The 19450-nt window shown below is 44.8% G+C and overlaps 1 protein-coding gene across 6 annotated transcripts in view; it reads right to left on the bottom strand.

Moving 5' to 3' along the window:
- Positions 1 to 1178: 1178 nt before the first annotated feature.
- The window catches only part of CAMK2G (calcium/calmodulin dependent protein kinase II gamma), a 123727-nt gene continuing 105455 nt past the window's right edge, over positions 1179 to 19450 (bottom strand). For 2 of the 6 annotated variants that reach the window (XM_065670642.1, XM_065670641.1), the window contains 8 exons: positions 17116 to 17184; positions 15503 to 15547; positions 14798 to 14846; positions 12642 to 12755; positions 8227 to 8302; positions 7639 to 7733; positions 6282 to 6527; positions 1179 to 3936 (listed from right to left, as the gene is read on the bottom strand). In XM_065670642.1, the coding sequence (XP_065526714.1) occupies positions 6295 to 6527; positions 7639 to 7733; positions 8227 to 8302; positions 12642 to 12755; positions 14798 to 14846; positions 15503 to 15547; positions 17116 to 17184 (681 nt within the window). In that variant the 3' untranslated portion in view covers positions 1179 to 3936; positions 6282 to 6294. The remainder of the gene's footprint in view (positions 3937 to 6281; positions 6528 to 7638; positions 7734 to 8226; positions 8303 to 12641; positions 12756 to 14797; positions 14847 to 15502; positions 15548 to 17115; positions 17185 to 19450) is intronic. The other 4 variants (XM_065670644.1, XM_065670645.1, XM_065670643.1 and 1 more) reach the window with 3 other exon arrangements.

Below are 19450 nucleotides of genomic sequence, written 5' to 3' on the forward strand. Positions count from 1 at the left end.
GTCCTGGTGAAGTGGGCTATAAAACTCTTACCTTCTCCCTTTAAACACTAAGGACAATTTTCCTCCTGTTTCATCAGACAGGGAAAGCAATCATCTCTTTAAGCAGCAGCAACTGACACCTATTTGCTAGGTAATTGCTGCACTTAAAGGGGATTAAGCACAACTGAACTCTTTCCTGATAAGGCAAAGCCACCACCTCCCATCTGCAGTTTCCTAGCTGCACCTGAGAAGACCTCAGGGGAGCGGGAGGCCAGCCAAGCCTGCCAAACTGGGGGCACAAATGCTGGCTGGAGCCCCCAGCACCAAACCAAGATGCATACCCCCTGCAGGAACTGTGCCAGACCTGACACACGCTGAGCTGCCACAAGGCCAGTGGTAGCAGGAGGTGCAGAAAAACATGCAGGGGCCTGTGTCCCACTGACAGCCATGCTTCTCAGCCCAGCTGGGCAGGGGTCTCAGCAGGAGAGAGCAGCACACACTGCAGGCTCTCAGTTAAGAGAGCAGCGTGAACACTGCAAGGTTCATAGAAAAATGCCAAAGCAGCAAAGGCCTGAGTGCAACAAACCCTACCCAAGCAAGCATAAACAACATGCCTCACAAGAGGCAGTATAGAAACAAAACAGGCTAAATCCAGCCAACTTCTAACTTCTAGCAGTGTACGCATGATTTCTTAACAGACAAGGCAAATTTGTACAGGTGAGTGGCTGATCTGTGCCTCTGCAGGAGCATCCCATCTAGGACATAAAATACGCTAGCTCACAAAATGTAAGAGCTGCCATGCCACTGGAGTTCAAGATGTTTACGGCAGGCAAACCTGATGGCAAGACAGCTTCTCCCACAGAGTCTGAAATACTGTGAGGAAAACAAAGACTAAGAAAGGGCTTGCCAAGGGTTAGGATACCAGGAACAGAAAGAACATCTCTCTGTTATCCCATGGTCTGTCAGGGAAATGCCATAAAGTTAATTTTAACAGATTCTGTTGTCCCTTTGTCTTTACTAATGCTAGTATTCTTTCGTGTTAGGTATGGTACCACTTACCTTTTTTTCTTTCTAAACATGACATTTTTAAATCACTTGATTTACGGACACAAAAAAAGTCTTTGTGGATTGATTCTTATCCCAGAAGTGCCAATTCCACATGGTTACTTGGTTTCAGAGAAAAACGTGACACTCAAAACTTTGCACTGTTTAAATGTTATTTTATTAAATATCTTCAGTTCAAGGTTTCATTGTAACAAAGCTATGAAGGTTCTACCAACATTCAGACCAAACAAACAAACACTAGCTAACTTTAATTATTTCTATATCATGCAAAAATTCTGCATCAAATGCCTTCCATTTCCTGTTTAAAATGTGATATTTATAATATATATTATATAGATGCTTATATTAGCCCCGTAAGAGAACATTAAGAATGCTAAAGGTGTACAGCTGTGTTTGATAATGGCCATACCAAGCTAAGGTTCTCATTAACTTAAAAGGAAACAAAACAAACAAAAAAAAAACCCAAAGGAGAGTTTGTCTCCAAGACTGTGCAAAACCAAAAAACAGTTCTGTTCTTTTAAAATTTTCTCTGAAAGATGCAGATACTTAATACATAGGGTTCTTTTTAATTATTAATAATCATCAGGAAAAGAGACAAGTAAGATCAGACCTAAAGAAGGCATGCATAATGTTTTGTCTTTATCTTTTTTAAAATGGCATTAATTGTAATCTCCTGTTTGCTCTCTCTTTGTGGCTTAAAACAAAAAAATCTGAATAAAATAGCAAGGCTTTTAACTCTTCCACTTCACTCACTGGCTTAGTGCTGTCTTAGAAATGGTTCGAAATAATAAAATCTAGTGTTTGCCCCCCATAGGTTCAATTCCTACACTCTTCCCGGGGGTGGTGGAGGAAGAAAAGGATATCTACTCAGACAAAACTGGGAAGTGTGGATGGTCTTTTCCTGCATCATGGGTGAGCTGATCTAATCTTAGTGTGGGATAGCACCTCTCTAACAAAAGCAGCAGAGCTATCTGTTGCGAAGTGACAGCTCCACTTTGTGCAACAGCTTTTATTTTCTGCATTCTCTTAAATAAGGATTAAAATTCCAAATTGGCTTTCTTCTCTTCCATAGTCTGTAAAAAGGTTGCCTCACACTTAGTATGCTGTCAATGTAACCACTTCAACTCCCTTGAAAGATCCAAAAAATGAACAGGGGGAGACAAATTCAGGTAAAAGCTTATCCCAACTTCTGCAAGTGATGCCTTCCCTTGGTCAAAACAATTCCTATCAGGGTCCACCAGAAGGCCATTTTCTTCTTGGGGCTAGGCTCCCTCCTTGATAAGGTCAACAAAACACTTCCACATTCCCCACCCAATGAATAAAGGAACTGGACTCCTTTTACAACAAAGAAAAGAAAGGAAGATGAATTGGCCCAAAGGACAAACATCAGATCACATGTGCTAATTCCCTTTCCCCTCTGCTTCATGAGGTATCCTCTAACACCCAGAGGCAACACAGGGAGGTGGCCTGGAGTCCTTCCGCTATGGTTTTTGAGGTTCTGATCTGATAGTTTTCTGTGTTACAACATCACTGTAAAAAATAGAAAAATTACCCAAATAAACACTAGGAAACATGACACTTACAAACATCAGATGGGTTAGTGGTGGGGAGAAGCACCTGGCTGGGGCTGCTGGCTCCAATTGCTATTTTACTCGGAGACCAAACAAATCAAACAGGAGGCCAGGTAACCCCTTTAATTCTATGGGTGCATATATTTCAGTATAAAAAACACACGCTATTTATGCCTCATATAGGAGTGTATGTGCAAGTTTTCATGAAGAACATAACACTAAGTTTTTTGTCTGCTTCCTAAGGAACATGTGTTCTGCAGCACTGTGGATCCCAACTACACTAGTAAAAAGGAAACAAAAATTAGAAAATCCCATACATACACCCTCTTCCTCTAAAATCCCTGCTTTTAACACAATGCTTTTTTTGTCCTGTTAGATTAAATAAGCTGGCTTCAAACCTCCACGTTTGGCCAGGTAGTGGCTGTTTCTAAAACCATATCTCTGACGAGCAAGCTTCTATTTAAGTTCTATTCACTTAAACCCCTTTTTTAAAATTCCTACTTCCACCTTTAATTTTAACTCAACATCCCATTGTCGGGTTTGTTTTCTAATTTAAAAAAAAGAAGAAAACAGAAACAAGAAAACAAAATAAAAAGAAAGTCTGTTCTGGGATCCAGCAGCTGAGCAACCAGCTTTCTGTAGCGTTCTTGCTGTGCAGAAATTGAAGCAGCAGCAGGCTGAAGTCAGTCTGCTGGGCAACAGGAAGAGAAGCGCCTCCTCTTTTGTGAACCCCAGTCTTCACACTGGCTCCTCTGGGGTCTCCTCCTCGCCACCTCTCACGGATTGAAGTAGCAGCACAGCCTGAATGTGATGTTACCTTCCACCATGGCGTTGCGGAGCACCGTTCAGCCATCCGCTGCTCAAGCCGCCTCCTTTTTTGCTCTCCCTCTCTCTCTTTCTCTCTCCTTCACTTTTGCTTTCCCCCTCACTTAATTTCTGAAAGATGTTCCAGCTGCTGCCATTTCCTTAGCCCTGGGGGAGGGGGCACGTTGGATAATCTGTCATTTATTTAGCATTATTCCTGTTCTTTATTATTTTATACAAACAACATGTCTTTTTTTTTTTCTTTTTTTTTTTTTTTCAGATTTAAAAACACCTTCGTACAGCAGAAACAGACACGATGGATCCATGGAAAACAACAGAAAGGCAGCGCCCGGAGCATCAGATGCATGCAGGGTTTCGTGCATTTGGCTGCTGCCTGTTTGTAATTTGTATTTATTTTTTTAACGTCAAAACAGACATGACCGTTGCTGTCACTCAGGCACTCCAGAGCTGCTTGCTAAGAAGATATTGCCCTCCAGCTGAGTATCTCCACAAGTTGCTGCAGTCAGGAAGAAGTAGTGTCCACCCAGAAAGGAGAGGGGAGAACAGGATGGAAGACGGAAGGAAACAAAGCCAAACATTAGCTGTACGCAATTAATGAAACAAATTTTCTACAGGCTAATTAACCGGTGCAAGCAGAAACCCTTCCTATCACAACACAAACTGGGGCTTGTGAGAAGAGCCCTGAAGACAAGAGGCACACACCTACCCTCCAGTGAAAATGAACTACTTGCTAAAATCAATTACTTGCGCGATTGGAGCAGACTGGGCCCACTATCTAATAGTGACATCCTAGAAACTGAAGCAGTTTCCCAAGACATTCCTGAGGCTGTGGTCCTACAGAATAATGCCTGCCTCACTTCGCATTGGCTTTTGCCTTGAACTGAAAGGTTTTCTTTGGTGGTTTTTTTGGTTTGTTTGTTTGTCTTTAAGTCTTCAGAAATTTTGTCTCATGTTGTTAATATTTAAACAGCCCTTTTTTTCCCCCCTCTCCCCTTACATGGAAATCCTCTGATTAACCTCAAGCTCCTTTTATGGCTGCAGTTTCTTTTTAAGATGACTAACTCAAAACTGAACTCTGCGTTCCAGGTGAGAACAAACCACTGATTTATGTTTAAGCATTCTTATTCACCTCACTCATTCTTCATCCTTACCCTTTACTGCACATGGCCAATGGTGTTCCAAAAGGATCCGGTGTGTTCCGATGGGGGCTGCCCACACTGACCCCACTCGTAATTGCACATGGTTACACCTTCTTCAGAACCCAGAAATGCATGCAAATATTTCAGCTCCAATTTAGTTTATAGGTTTTTTAAAATACTCTTTCAACCAACATTTTGTGGTTTGGAAATGGCTTCTGCTCTGCAATTTTCAAAAACCCTCCAGTACATACTTTTGGAGGAGGTGCAACGTTTCAGCAGCCAAGTCGGTGAAATATACCTCTTCCGTAGCAGCTGTGACTCTCCATTCCTAAGCTTCCTCAGAATTCCTAGGCGCAGCCACTGAGCCACACTGATCTTTAATAATTTCTTCTGCATCTTTTTTGGACTAAATCCATGACAGAAGTCTCCCTCAACATCTCTGATGAAAACTGACGCAAGTAAGTTATGTTTTGTTTCCCTGCAAAGGCTTTTCCCTTCTCATTGCCTTACTCCCTTGAAATTCAGCTGATGGTCCAGCCCTCTTGAAGGCTTCCCTGCTTCTTGTGCCCCCCAACTGGCTTTTGCTTTTCAAATTCCATCTATGACCTCTGCAGTTTGCTTGTGATAGTTCACATTCCTTTCCACTGCCTTGAGTAGGGCTGAATCCCTCACAACATGTAAGAATAAAAACTGCTCTTACTGCTCAAGTAGCGTGCAGGATTAGGACTCAAATAGTAACTATACTTGAATGGGTCATCCTCAAAGGAGCACATTAAAAAAACACGCTTGTCTCTCAGGTGTAGGGATTTTTTGTTTCCCTTTGAATAGAAAATCTTAGTAAAAAGATCCTAACATTAAGAAAGTTAGACCTTTAAAATGAAAGTGACATACACTTCAGCATAAAAAGAAAGGAGGCAGAAAGACTTTGTACATCTAACTAAAAGAAACCAGAAAGGCAATAAACAAGAATGCCTAAATGCTGCAGAAGTAAATGGATCCGCTGTCCTTCAGGAGCAAGCAGCAATCATTTCCTCAAGTCAGATTTTGTAATTGAAGTTTCCTCCAGTGCCGAACTGTGGCAAGCTAGCTGGGGATATTTTATATCCCCTGATATTATCATTTGTTTAGATTTTTTTTTCTTCCTTGAGTTTTCTCAACATTCTACACTAAATACCTTCTACTGATCAGAAAATCGATAGTAAAATTTTATATAACATCTTAACCCTTGTGGCATAGAAATTTTTCTGTATAGATTTTACAATATCTTCTCTTAAGAGTATGACATTCTCATAAAAAAAAAATCTCTGAAATCATCCCCAGCATGTAAGGGTAGATCCCTGACATCCCTGGGAAACAGCAAACCTGCACACAGCATGAGATACTCTTCCTCTCTGCTCTGGATTAGCACTGTGTCTGAGACAGAGCTAAGTACCTGGGAGGAAGCACTGCTGCCACAAGGGTAAAAATAAAAGCTCAGAACAACCATCTGGCACATGACTCCAATTCATCAGGCAGATAATCCTACTGAGTCCAGAAGACAGCACATACAGAAAGGAACACCAACTGAGCAGCAGAAGTTTTTAGCCTACGGACAACTAAAAACAGTTCTCCCACAGCCAGCTAAACAACCTTGAATACTGAATTACCACATACAGCAGCCTTCTCTGTGTGTATGATGTATGCTTTCCCTTGCAATCCATACCCGTATTTGATCCTCACTGGAGAGGTGCTGCAGGAGCTCCAGAGCAGTGGTAGTGGACATTCAGCCACTTGCCATCTCGGCGGTGCCAGACGCGGGTCTCTTCAGACTGCGTGGTGCGGGGCCGGCCTTGGCCATCGATGTACTGTGTCAGGCGGATATACGCGATGCAGGCAGCATCTTCACCAATGACATGGACATGGGGGTTCAGGATGGTGGTGTGTATTGGCTTGCTGTTCTTCGACAGTACTGGCAGAACATACAAATCCATCAGCTTCATTTTACTTCTAAAAAGCAACAGTTCCCAGCATCCTCCAACATCTTCTATATTCTACTCACCTTCTGCTGGATTCTGGGATACAATAAAAATTGCTCCTGCAATTTTTCCAGGCAAAATCCAAGTAATTCTTTCCCCATCACCTGTTCCTGCCTTTAGGAACTGCACGCTTATTACTGCCTACAATACCCCGACCCCTTTGCTCCCACTTCTTCTGCAAAGCATACTTGCCACATTTTCATCAGGGCTGCTATCACTTCAGTTATAGAAAAAGATCTTTTAATTACATAATTATTACAAAGGAGTCAATAATCAGGAGATCTTTAAGCTAGGCCTGCATTAAATATTAGCAAGCCTCAGAGAAGCGTAAAAGTCACTCCTGAACAGGCTTTTGAGAGAGACAAAGTCTCTGCATACTTAAAACACTAGGAATTGCCTATACTAAGGACCTCGACCTAACCCCCAAAATAAAACAAACTGAATAGCTCAGGATTTAAATTTCAATTATCTCATCCTGTGGAGACATCCAAGAACGGAGGCAAATCCACTAGTATAAATGATAGCATTCCTCCCAACTGTCTTTTTTCCACCCCAGACTGACAAGGTGACCCTTGCATCCACATAACAGGTTCATTAGGTGTTAGAGATCTGAAACAATCCAGGGAAAACTGAAGGTGTGACTGATTTGTGCATGACTATTTTTATGTCTGACCCTTCAGTATGTCTACTCCACACATATATGTTGTTTCCATCAAAATATGCTCATTTTTTCCCATTTCTGTATCAGTAGGAAATCCAGTGCCCCAAACTCTTAACACTCCTGCAGTCCATGCTTACAAAACATTTGCACCAGACAAATTGTATGCCTATAGTGAAGGGATCTGGGGTTAGAACTGAAATCGTTGCTGAAAAGGTCTTTGAGAGAAATCATGCTGGCTTTTATGGATGCATCATAACCCATGCAAAATCAAGTTCTTGCTGGTTCTGATAGCCAGTAAAAACAAGGGCAATTTCCCCTTCAAAATGTGGCATAAAGGAAGATTAGAGAGAAAGTTGTTGGTGTTACCAATTCTACCCACTCACAGTTCTCAAAGTAAAACTTATGGAAATCCATTCCTTCAACCAGGTTCCCCAGTGCTTCAGGTTCAAATGAGGTCAAGCCAGGATCACAGATTTTTCTGAAAAGAAAAGCACCACCAGTTTACAGTCTGCATTTGAGCCCAAGGGCTATTTATACAATGAAGTGCAGCTACAGTGTTTGACTCACACCCTGTGTCCACCTAACTATTTCCCTAAGGAATAAGCTCCTGGAGGACTCAGTCCTACTGCAACAACACAGAGCTGGTCGTATCTGGCATTTCACATAAAACAAGCCTTTAGGTTTCTGGTTTTCTTTTATTCTCTTTCTGCCCATATCACTGCCCTTCCCCCTATTTTTCTTACAAAGCCAAGACATTTTCCTTCTGTCGTTCCTGTTGCTATTTTATACCTGACTTATACTTGTTATTCATTTAGAGAGCTCTATCATATCCCTACTCTTAAGTGATGGAGGCTAAAAAGCGCACAACTTTTCACCATCCCTGAGTGCATGATGACAACTCATATCCAGGAGGCAGAACAACATTTGCACACAAACTGATAAACAACCAGTCAGAAGAGATCTGTACTTACGTATAAGCCTCAAAATCTCCATTGTTGATGGCTTCTATCAGCTGCTCTGTTATCTTAATGATCTCTTGCTTACGCACTGCAAACAAGAAGGAAGAGCAATTTAATTGTGCATAAGACTTCAGTGGGCACAGGGGGCTAGTGGGTGCTTCCTACAAGCAATTTGTGGAGCACCATTAGTCTAGATCTCATAGAATGCTGCTTCCTGCATTCTGGAGAGATGCGGTAATGACAGCCATCCACATGAGAGTAGGGGGGGCAGTGATATGACAGGGGAATGGTGATCCCATAATGCAGGGAGAAAAGAAATAAAGATGTCTTGTTAAATTTTTTTCTTCTAGAAAGGTCTGAGGCACCAGAGGTGTCTCTTAAATGACAGCCTGAGGTGCTTCTGGGGAGTCTGACCAGTGAATGGTAGTGAACCGGCCAATGGGAAGCACTTGTTTGGCAGCTTAAGATGTGGAAACCCTTTACCACAGTAGTAATATAAAAATGGCCAACACACAGATCAAGCCAATTGGAAAAAGTCTCCCCACAACTTGCCTATCACCATCACCAACACCTCAGCTATTATGAATGCTGCAAACAAGCAACTGGGACATGTAGGGATGTCTTTCTGCAAGCTAGAAAGACAATCACAGCAGGATGGATGGTTTGGATGAGCAGGTCCTAGCTACATACTAGTGTGCACTCCATTCCTCAGGCAGGTAGCTTCTGCCAGTCCCTATGGCACAATTCTTTTCAGCACTGACTGCACTGCCATCAACCCAAGCCAGCACACTGGACTTGAGGATTAATAAAGACAGGGGCTAGCTGTCTACTGTTACTTGGCTCTCCCTAGCCAGCACCTCTGTATTCTCTTCTTGGTTTCCCACAGCTGACTGCCCAGGCCACATCTCCTCTGAGGCATTCCATCACCCATGCTGACCTCAAGAACTCTTAAAGTTTGTGTCGGCCCTGTTAAATAATACAATTCTAGTTCTAGGACTATATGTGCACCATCTATATGCCTGAGCTTATGTGCACACCCTCACATTTCTTCAGCCTTCCCCACACTTGCACTGTAGTTAGAATATCCTGTATATTATACAAGCATTTAGGAGGTGCTCTAGCATTATCTTTGTTACCAAATAATTTATAATCCTTATCACCACAAGCAGAATTTGTGTGCCCTTAGGCATCTAAAATGCAGGTGTCTGGTATGGAATCAGCCACCTGACTTCCTCCTTTAGGCTCTGAAAGAAATAGGCACTTCTGAAAGTCTCACCTGAGACATCTCAGGTGCCTATAATTAGAGGGATGGTGTTTAAATCCAACCTACCATCTTTAGATGTCCAAGTCAGGGAAGCTGAATTCCACTCTAAATGCCAGAAGATGCTAGTCTTAACTGCCCTCCCCTGTATATGTTAATCCACATATGCATCTCATCCCACCATTGATAAGTGCAGCTGAAGAATAAGAAGATGATAATCTCACTGGCTATGAAAGATGTTTGCACCCACTCTGGAAATCAGTGAAGAGAATTATAGTACCCAGCCAGCCCCTACAGAAACATCTCAGAGAGAGGACAACTGGCTCATAACAATAAGGGAGCTGGTTTTACCACTCAGGCTGTATATGTTTCCATACACTGAAAAATGTATGCAGGAAATAGGTCAAAACAACACAGTGGGCTATGTCTGTTGTGAAAAAAAAGTCCTTACAAGCAAGTTGTCTGGAACTGCTTCTGCATGAAGCAGGGCTCTACTTGTTGGACCTCCCTCCTATACAGAGCACACACCAACGTGTGCAATATCTGGAAGATGGGGTCCATGGGAAAGGCTCCATTTGGGACAAGTGAAGAAAGAAATCTTCAGATTGCCACCATGAGCTGACTCATCTCAAGGAGAGTGGCAATCCCAAGTGTCATGATGCAGCAGCATGCACCCTACCCTTCAACACAAGTCCATTCCATCAGACTGCTCACCTTCTTGCTTTCACTACATGTCCCAAGCTACAACCAGCACACAGGAGGTGATCTGTTTTTCCCGAGGGACAGAGAACCTCGGAATGTCACAGGAGAAGGCGGCATTCACACCTGCCACTCCTGATGAATTCATGGGGCCTCCTAACTTGCACTGCAGAGGCACAAAAGGGAGGCAAGCACACACCAGCACGGGTATGAAAGCGTGGATCACGGGTGTTGTACTGTCTTAGTTCTGAGTAACCAGAGAGGCAGCCGGGCTGCCGGCCAGCCCTGTGCAGCCGCCTGCGGATGGGTACAGCGCGGCACGGCAGGCCCCGGGGCAGCACTGCTGTTGGGACAGCTCAGTTCGGACACCGGGACAGGGCTCACAACCAGGCTCTCCCTCCTCTCGGCAGCCGGGCCGTGCCTAGGGCACCTCGGCTCCCCGGCACCGCGGCTCCCCGGCACCGCGGCGCCCCCTGGCGGCCTCAGCCGCTCCCTGCAGCTGCCCGAGCCCGGCTGGCAGCTGCCGTGCCTCCCGCCGACTGCAGCAGGTCTCAGACCGAGCTCAGAGGGCGCTCCGTGCTGCCCCGGACGGACAAGGGGCACGGAGATGAAGAGGAAAAAGGAGAGGGGGCTTTACATCTACAGTAGCTAGTATTAGTTGCACTACTCCACTACTGCTACCCAGCTGCTAACTTACACGGTGCACGGTTAAGTACAAAGGGAACTACTGGAGTTAGCAAAGGCTCCGACTGAGCACGCTCTAACTCCACTGTCTGCACTGGGCTGTCCCAGGCATGAAGCTTCTCTTCACAAGACTGTGTAGCTGCAAAACAAATGTAAGCGTTAAAATAATAAACAAACAAAACTAGAAAGCAAAATAAAAGCTAACAAATAAGTACAAACACACAGAGCCCCAACCCGGTCGGCACACAGAGACATCCACATTCCAGCAACCTCAACCTGCTCTCCTGCCTCTGTCACCCTTTGGCTGGGCCAAATCCTGCTCAAGGGCAACACCCTGCCACCAGTGCAAATGACCCATCGCAGCACAGTAGTAATCGTATTAATGCCACTGCAGGTAGTTTGAGGGTGACCTAAAACACTGGTCAGAGTAGTGACAGAGCAGCATGAGGGCACGTACGAGATGCGACTGATAGGGAAAGAAAGTAGGGCACCCACATCACTGCAGATCTCAACCCGGAGGGGAGCAGGGTGAGAGACCCCTGCCCCACTTGGCAGAGAAGTGATATGGCACTCCTCAGACTATCAAGCAAGGCCTTGCTATGAGCAAGAGGCACAAAGAAGTTAATAAGAAAGCAGTGATGAACAGTTCACAGCAAAAAGGACTTCAGAAGAGATCGTTTCCCTTCCATTCCAGTTGGGCAAAACACCCTTCCCATTGCACCTCACAATCCAGCAGTTTGACGTCCTTAAAGTAACAGACAGACTCCAACTGCTGCATCATACGGGATATACTGGTGCTGTATGCAGGAAACCAGGGAAGGAAGACTGGAGGAGACAGAAGAGGGCATGCCTGTTCCTTCCTTCCCAGACTGACCTCAACAGATTAAAATACTCAAGACACTCCCACCTCACGTTAGGGATCATTCCATTATAGCTTTAAGTAGACAGCTAGCATGGTATGTCTGTGTACATAGGGGACGGGCTTGGAAACCCACCTAGATTTTCTCCAACTGACTAGCTTTTTTCATATCCATTTTCAGCCACAGGCTCCTCGATGGAGGCAGCCAGTTCTGGAGAGATCAGGCAGATGGCCCTGTCTGTAACTAGCAGACTAACAACAGTACCAGCTAACTGAGCTAGCAAGACAAGACACACAAGGTAAAAGCTCACGACAGAGAAATGCCCCTCAGAGCCAACATTATCCAAGGATTTTCATTCAGAGCACCTGACAATGGATATGGAAATGCTATGGGATCTTCCAGCAGCCACAGCCTCTCTTCCAAGCATCCTTGAAGCAGTCTGTAAAAACCTTTTTTTCTTCCTTTTGTAACTGGTGAGCACCATCCATGTCTGGGGTATTTATAAGCTCTTGACAAATGAGATTGAATTCTGCCTTGCGCATCCCCTCCGTCAGCAGACCTGCACCACTGACCCCAATTACCACAAGGAAAACTAAGAGATGCTGTGCCTTGCCCGAGGACACCCTGAAAGGCAGTGTCTGCAGAGAACTCCACGTCTCACTCAGATGAAATCAAGGGAATGAAATTAGATAGGATGAGGTTCTGACTGGGGTTTTGGAAAGGTTTGGAAATTTTCAGTGTGCAAAGGAGGGTATTTTTCAGGAAGGGAGATGATTTCTTTTTATTCTGGATTAACTAGAAATGAAAAATCAACGTTCTGGAAGGAAGTTGAGGAAAGGAAAAACTTCGGGGAAGGAAAAATGGGAAAGGTGGAGGGAGGGGTGGGAGAAAGATGCCATGAAGCACTGCACCCCTGGACTTACTGGCTGAGAAACAGAGAGAAAGCTGGGACTGCATGGACTCAGTCTGTGTTTTGCTCTCACTGTGCCTCCGTCCTTCAAGCACTGAGCTGCCGTCCCCGGTGGAGAGAGGGGGAGCTAGCATGGCAGGGAATTAAAACACAAACACAAACAAAACACGCAAGTTCAGTAAATAAAAAAAGAGAAAGGAAATAGGAGAACATTAAAGAAACCACAATGCTGGGCACAAAACATGCAGGAGTATACTCCAGGGCAAAGCCAAGTAGACAGCTCTACAACACGGACCTGCTGTGCAATTTAGAATGACACAGGGAGGCATGGGAGGGGGCTGCTGCCTTTACCCCACCACAGTCGAAACAACATATCCCTGAGGCAACTGTCACTGATGGATCAAGACGTCCCCCACACCACAGATGAACAGATCTGCATCACCTGATGTCTACTAGAAATAAGAAATTGGCTGAGGAATTGCACAGACACTTCCCTTTTCCCAAAGTCATGGCTATGAAGAACACTGAGAACTCCAACACCCCCAAACCTTTTGGTCTATTCAGTTTTCCCTGAGTGTTTGCTTAGCTCAAAACATGGAGGGGCAGGAGTTGAAAAGGAACACTGGTGAACACTGCTACACTTAAAACTGTAGCACTAAAATTACCAGAGCTGGCCATAGCGTAAACCATTACTGTGCAAGCTCCTTCCCTCCCAACCACCATTCAAGAGCTCCCTTCTAGTAAAATTATAACAAAAATTCCTAACCTCTGCCAAAAAAACCCAACCCAACCCCAAACAACCCAAAACACCCCAGTCTTGATCTGCAGCAATGCAGCCCTATAAAATTCTTCATAGATTTAGCCCTGGCCAGCTGCCCTCCTTCCCCCAACCTTCTGTTCCCAGTCCTAGCTTTTTCTCCTCACAGCATTTCTACTCATAACTTACAGGACCTGTTGGCTCAAATGGGTTAAGCTTGGGACCTCTCCTGAACAAAAGCTGCCAAAGGAGACAAGGTTCTGGACAAATATCTGTTCTGGATGGATATCCAGAGGAGATTAGATACATCAGTTTCATTACCACACTACCAAAACCATCCAGTTCCCTTCCCTCAAGTCCGTATTCTTAAACCACAGATTACTCTTTGGCAAAAAGGTGGGAGCTAGAATACTGTCCTGTAATGAGGCCAGGTCTTATCTGAAACAATCTCTATTGCAGAGCTCATTCACCCACTGGCATACATTCTGCTCCCTATGACTCCTCAGAAGAGCAGCCAGCAGCTTGTGATAAGCCATGAGAAAAGCATCAGGAACTAGCTCAGCTGTAAGAGGTGACATTGCTGCTACACCACAGGGTCAGCATTGATTTTTCCCTGCCTCAAAATGCAAACTATTGACACATTTGCCTCAGAATGCAAACTGCATTCACCCATCCTGAACCTGCTCATTCAGGAAAATGTCTGCTTGTCCTTGTTTAGGGAGCTGAGGAAAGACAGCTGCTCAAACAACATGAGCAGATAGGAGACTCGGAGCTCCTTCATCTGAAGAGTTTTACAAGCACAGAATATTTGCGATATAGTCAGTGAAAGGTGCGAAAACTCTTCTCAGACTCTCCCTCTACTGGTGTCTCAGTCAAGGACACAAAAAATCATTTCCATGCAAGAGACAATAGGCTGAGAATGATCTTCAACTTAGAAACAAAAATAGACCCAAAGGGAAAAAAATAAAGAGGGAAATGTGAGCATGACACTAAAGAGACTCCCAGAAAGGGGTGAGAATAGAGCCTGAGCAGTAAAAGAGAGGTTTCAACTCCCTGTAACCTACAGGGAAGCACAAAAACAACCAGACTCCTAACCTCAAGGGACTGGTAGAGATTTTCCACGCCTAGAAATGGACTGGAGATAAAAAGATTATGATATCTGCAAGAAAAGAATTCCAACTCTGAGATAAAAACAAATTAGCTCAGGGCAAACAGTGTTTATACACCACAGGGCCCAGGTCAGCTGGTTCCCCAAAGCATGGTCCCACTGTGACAGGAATGACAGCGTCATGGTGAATTTATGAACTGAATCAGACACAGGAATCTGGGAAGCTAGTTCAAGGCAATGACTGCATCTCCAGGATCCCCTGCCTGCACTTAACTGTATTAGAAATTACAGGCAAAACACCTACCTTTCAGATCCTCATCTTCAGTTGTGGTGTTACAGCTCTCCGTGGAACCCTGCATGGCAGAACAGAGCATTACCAGGCATCAGCAGTCAGGAGTATGAGTAAATAGTTGGATTTGTTTGTGAAGAAAGATGTGGAAAAAGCACAAAAACATTAGCAGGGATGGCAGGGAGAGGATGATACAAGGAAGATTTGGATGGAAGCAGGCCAAATATTAAGCAAAACTTAACAGCATCTCTGCTTAGCTTTTGCGTGTTCAAGCCGTTCAAGCTGTCCACCCAGAACTTTACAAGGACAGAAATTACCAGACTCTGTCAAATGAGATCAAATGGGAGTTGCTTCTATTTGGAAGAAGAGTAGCCACAAGAAGCTAAAGAAGGGCTCCTAGGCTTTCTCGGGGGAACAGGCCTCCACTTCCAGATGAAAAAAAACAAGTGTGTCAATGCCTGTATCTTCTCTTCCACCTCGTATATGAAAAAGAGTGGTGATTAGACACCACAGTTGGAAAGAGATGACAATATCATCCCTAGTCAGCCTCTTCCAGAGATCCACAGCCACACAGCACAAACCTCCCAGTCTACTACCAGCAGTATTCGGGAGCATGCTACAAACCAGAAGTCAGAAAGGTAGAAAAAGAAGTAAGACACACGAAGACGAGAACCACAAGAGAGAAGGGGAGGTTTCTCTGGCAACACACCCATCCCTTACCTTTATGCCATCTGTAGCATTATGGACAACAGTTGTTTGAGGCTCCTAGGAAAGGATGGAAGAATCATTAAATTCCAGTTCCAAAGCATTCTCTCATTTCTTTTCACTCCCCAGCAAGTGGAGAAAAGGTGACTGACATAGAAAAAATAAATCAAACCACAAACTCCATACAGCACACGAGTGCTTCTGTGCACACGCATACACTTCCTGCACAGGTTTCCTGAAGAGAGAGGCTGCACTAAAAGCTAGAGTCGCAAGGGGACAAAGCCCCCAGCTCCCCTGCAATTGCCCCTAATTCCCAATTTGCCTCCAGTTAACCAGTCTGGCACAAACGGCAGATGGCAACCAGGCAGCCAGTCTGCACCCTCTGCAGCCATTCCTGAAGTAGTGACCCCTTACCAGCAGCTTCCCTGAGAAAGTGCTTCAGAAGAGAGAGAAGGGGAGGAAAGGCTAACATTGGGCTGGAGCCTTTGTCTCCCAGTTTTTTGGACAGTTTGCTGGGTATGTTTTACTAAAAAAAGGGACATTCATAATTTCTGTAATAAAAACGGGATAAGCCAGACCACCTCAGTACCTCACAGAGAGAAGCTGCTAAGGGAACTGGGCTGTGAAAAAAGTTCATTTTTCTTCAAGGATCTAAAATGAGATACAATTTCAATAATATCAACAACAGTTAATAATTTAGAAAGGCTCCTTCAGCATCAAACCCATTGTGGACAAAGCCAGTGAAGGGAAAGCAGAAAATTATGAAGTGTCCCAAGAGCCCTTCATCCTACAGCAAACAACAAAGACACCAAATCCCACCCTCCAAAAATGCCAATCCAACCCTCCAGAACACACAACAAAGAGAAGTAACTAGGCCTATGGGGGGCTAACTGTCTTCTGCACTCATCCCTTCATTACCGGGACAAGACTTCAAGATCTCCCCTCACTGCTGTCACTCTTGCAGGGTAGCTTAGGGAGGGCACAAGGGACTGTGTGATGGTGCAGTGATGTACACTCACCCACTGCACTACTGCCTGATCTTCCAAGCACTGAGGCAGCCCACTCCAAGCTGTGCCGTTAAACATATTAGGCACAAGGCACCCTATGAAGTCTGCTGCGCAACAGCCCAAACAGAAAATGCTAGCCTAGCAAGTCAGCGAGCTGCGGGGGATCAATCACACGACTGAGCAGGCCAATGGGCCACGAAAGGATTCCTCTAAAATCGCTTTGCCTGCCCTTTCTTCTGTGGTGTCCTGGAGTCCATCCTCCATTTCCTGAGTGTTAAGAGAGTGGATGGATCTTGCCACTCTCTTCTTCCAAACCAGCCTCCCCAAAGCCAGCAGGAACAGTTGAACGGACACACAGAACTATACAGGGATGGCACACGGGGAAGTCCAGGCAAGCTGCGATCCCCACATCCAACCACAGCTCTGCTCAGCAGCCCCACCCCAAAGCCTGTGAGGCTGTGATCAGGCCCCACAGCAGCACAGGGACACAGAACAAAGCCAAAACACAAGCTGAAACAGAGCAGCACAAGCAGCACTTGGGATTAGGGGGAAGGGGAGAAGGGGAGAGGACAGAATCAAAATTAAACCAAACAGGAAAAAAATAGCAGTTGGGGAAGATACCATGGACGTCTGCACTGGGGGTGTTTCTTTTGCAGTGCTTACTATACTGGTTTTGTTGTTGCTCTGTGGCTGAGACAGAAAAACATGGTTTTAGTTTCTCTGCTGGGCAGCAGAGGCAGCAAGAAAATGACAGTATTGCTTCAACCCCAACCACCTCCTCTTACCCTCCCCTCCCCACAGGCTCAATCACCAAGAAGAGGGAGGAAGGAGGAGTGCTGCCCAAGTTGCTGGACATCATCCTTCCCTCAGAGGCAACAGCTATTGAAGGGATGTACCAAAATCCAAATGTGCATGAACTGCTAGAACTATACAGAAGGAAAACAGAAGGGGAAAAGACAGCAGCCCAAAGGGATAGGGAGAATCCTGCTGTGAGCACCAACAAAAGTGTGGTAAAGAAGAATGACAGATGGCAGTAGTCCTGAGAGAAAGAGACTACAGAACTGAGACACACAATAACCATGGTGCAGTCTCAAACAGGGGACAGATGGGAGCCATGTCTGAGGAGTCCCAAAGTGTCCAGGGACAGTCCCAGGTATATGATGATGCTGAGGGTCCCAGGGAATCTACTAATGCCATAAAAAGAGTGGTCAGCCCTAGAAAAGGTAGAGAAAAGGTGAGGTACGGTGTGTTGTATTCCTGCTGTGACCTGAACGAGACTTCAGGACCAGAATATGGAAAGGGATGGGACACAAGGAAAAGGCCATGCAGCTCCCCAAGTAGCAAGTCCTCTGGATTGTGCCCAGCAGTTTTTCATCTTCCCTCTCTTGTAGCTGTGGCAGAAGAATAATATCCCCATTTCCTGCATTCGCATAACACAATGAGGCAGTTACAAGCTTGCTGCAAAGAAACATCCCATTTGAGTCATGTATATCAGTAATGAGCAAAGTCTGTATTTGTAGGAAGCCAAACCTGTGTCCACTACTATATAGTTCCTAGCCCACAAATCCAGTCAGTTGTTGGAGAATAAGGCCCTGTTACACTGGCATATAACCCCCACACCAGGCATATAGCTCTCTTGCTACCAGACACCAGCAACAATGTCAAAATCAGCACTGCAGGAGCCTGACTCAGACCCCTTGGTTTAGAGATCAGGGGTACTAGATGGGTGCTCACAGCAGTGTGACCTCACTGTAGCGGTTCTTCGGGAGTGCAAACTCATGCTGCAAAACATCATGCCCTCATTGCCCAGTAACCACCACAAAGAATGCAGAAGTCAAATGCTGAGCTGGAGAACAGCTATCAAAGGTTCAGTTATATCAACCAGCGACAGATCCTATGAGGTTAAGACTTCACCTACTAATACTTCAGTTTTTCTACAAAAGCAGCACACCTTGGCTTAGCTACCCCTTTTGGAGAGGGAGAGAAGAGAAACAGAAGAGGAAGATGGGGCAGGTAGAAGGGGGAGGAAGTAGATGAGAAAGGCAGGAACGAATTCGTTAAAAGTCCACAGAAAAAACCCAAAGAGCACATGACACACTCATCCCCAATGCTAAGAAAGGAGAAACACTTCACAGATTATTGTTGAATGCCTCTTTCCATACATCCCCACATTGTCCGAAGACTTTGGCTTTCAAAGAGTTTTGCTTCCTGCATGTATTTCCAGCCTGATGGCAGAAGAGGTGACAGGCAACTGTAGAAGCCAAAGAGGAGCAGATCAACATGAAAAAATTAATCTCAAGCTATTTTGTGGCATAAACACAACCAAAATTCTGGCAATGCCTGAGTCCACCCTTCTATACAGCACTGAGGTTCCCATACTTCTTCAGGTACAGTGATCCTAGTGCAGAGATCTATTTTCCAAAACTCTTCCAGTGACAAAAGCACAGCCCATTTTTTTTAGTCCTCTGGGATGAGAAGATAAAGTTAGCATGAAAGAAGCTGTACAAAAATATTTCCAGTTTTTTAGAAGGCTTTATAACTGAGGTCAAATGGGACCGAAATAATAATAATAAATTAAATAAATAAAATGAGAACCCAACAAACATCCAGGAAGCTACTGTTCTGGAAAAAGTTGACAGCAGCTTGTTAGGTGTGGAACATCACCTTACAATGTGCAAACCCATGCACAAAGCTGACCCTCCAGGCTGCACTGAACACCTAGTTCATCCATCACACTCTTTCCCAGCCAGTGGGCTGAAGAAGACCAAGTATCATGTTTGCTAGTCCAGAAACACATAGCATTTCACTCCCAGACAAGAGTTCCAAGGAAGTAAGAGGCAGAAGACTTCACCTAACCATTTTTCACAGCTCTTTCTCAGATGAAGGTATCTGACATACTCAGCTTTCCACACACACTCATGTCTTGTGGCCTAACACAACCAACCGCCCTTCCCTG

Source organism: Lathamus discolor, chromosome 3 (genome assembly GCF_037157495.1).
Source record: "Lathamus discolor isolate bLatDis1 chromosome 3, bLatDis1.hap1, whole genome shotgun sequence".
NCBI classification, from domain to species: Eukaryota; Metazoa; Chordata; class Aves; order Psittaciformes; family Psittacidae; genus Lathamus; species Lathamus discolor.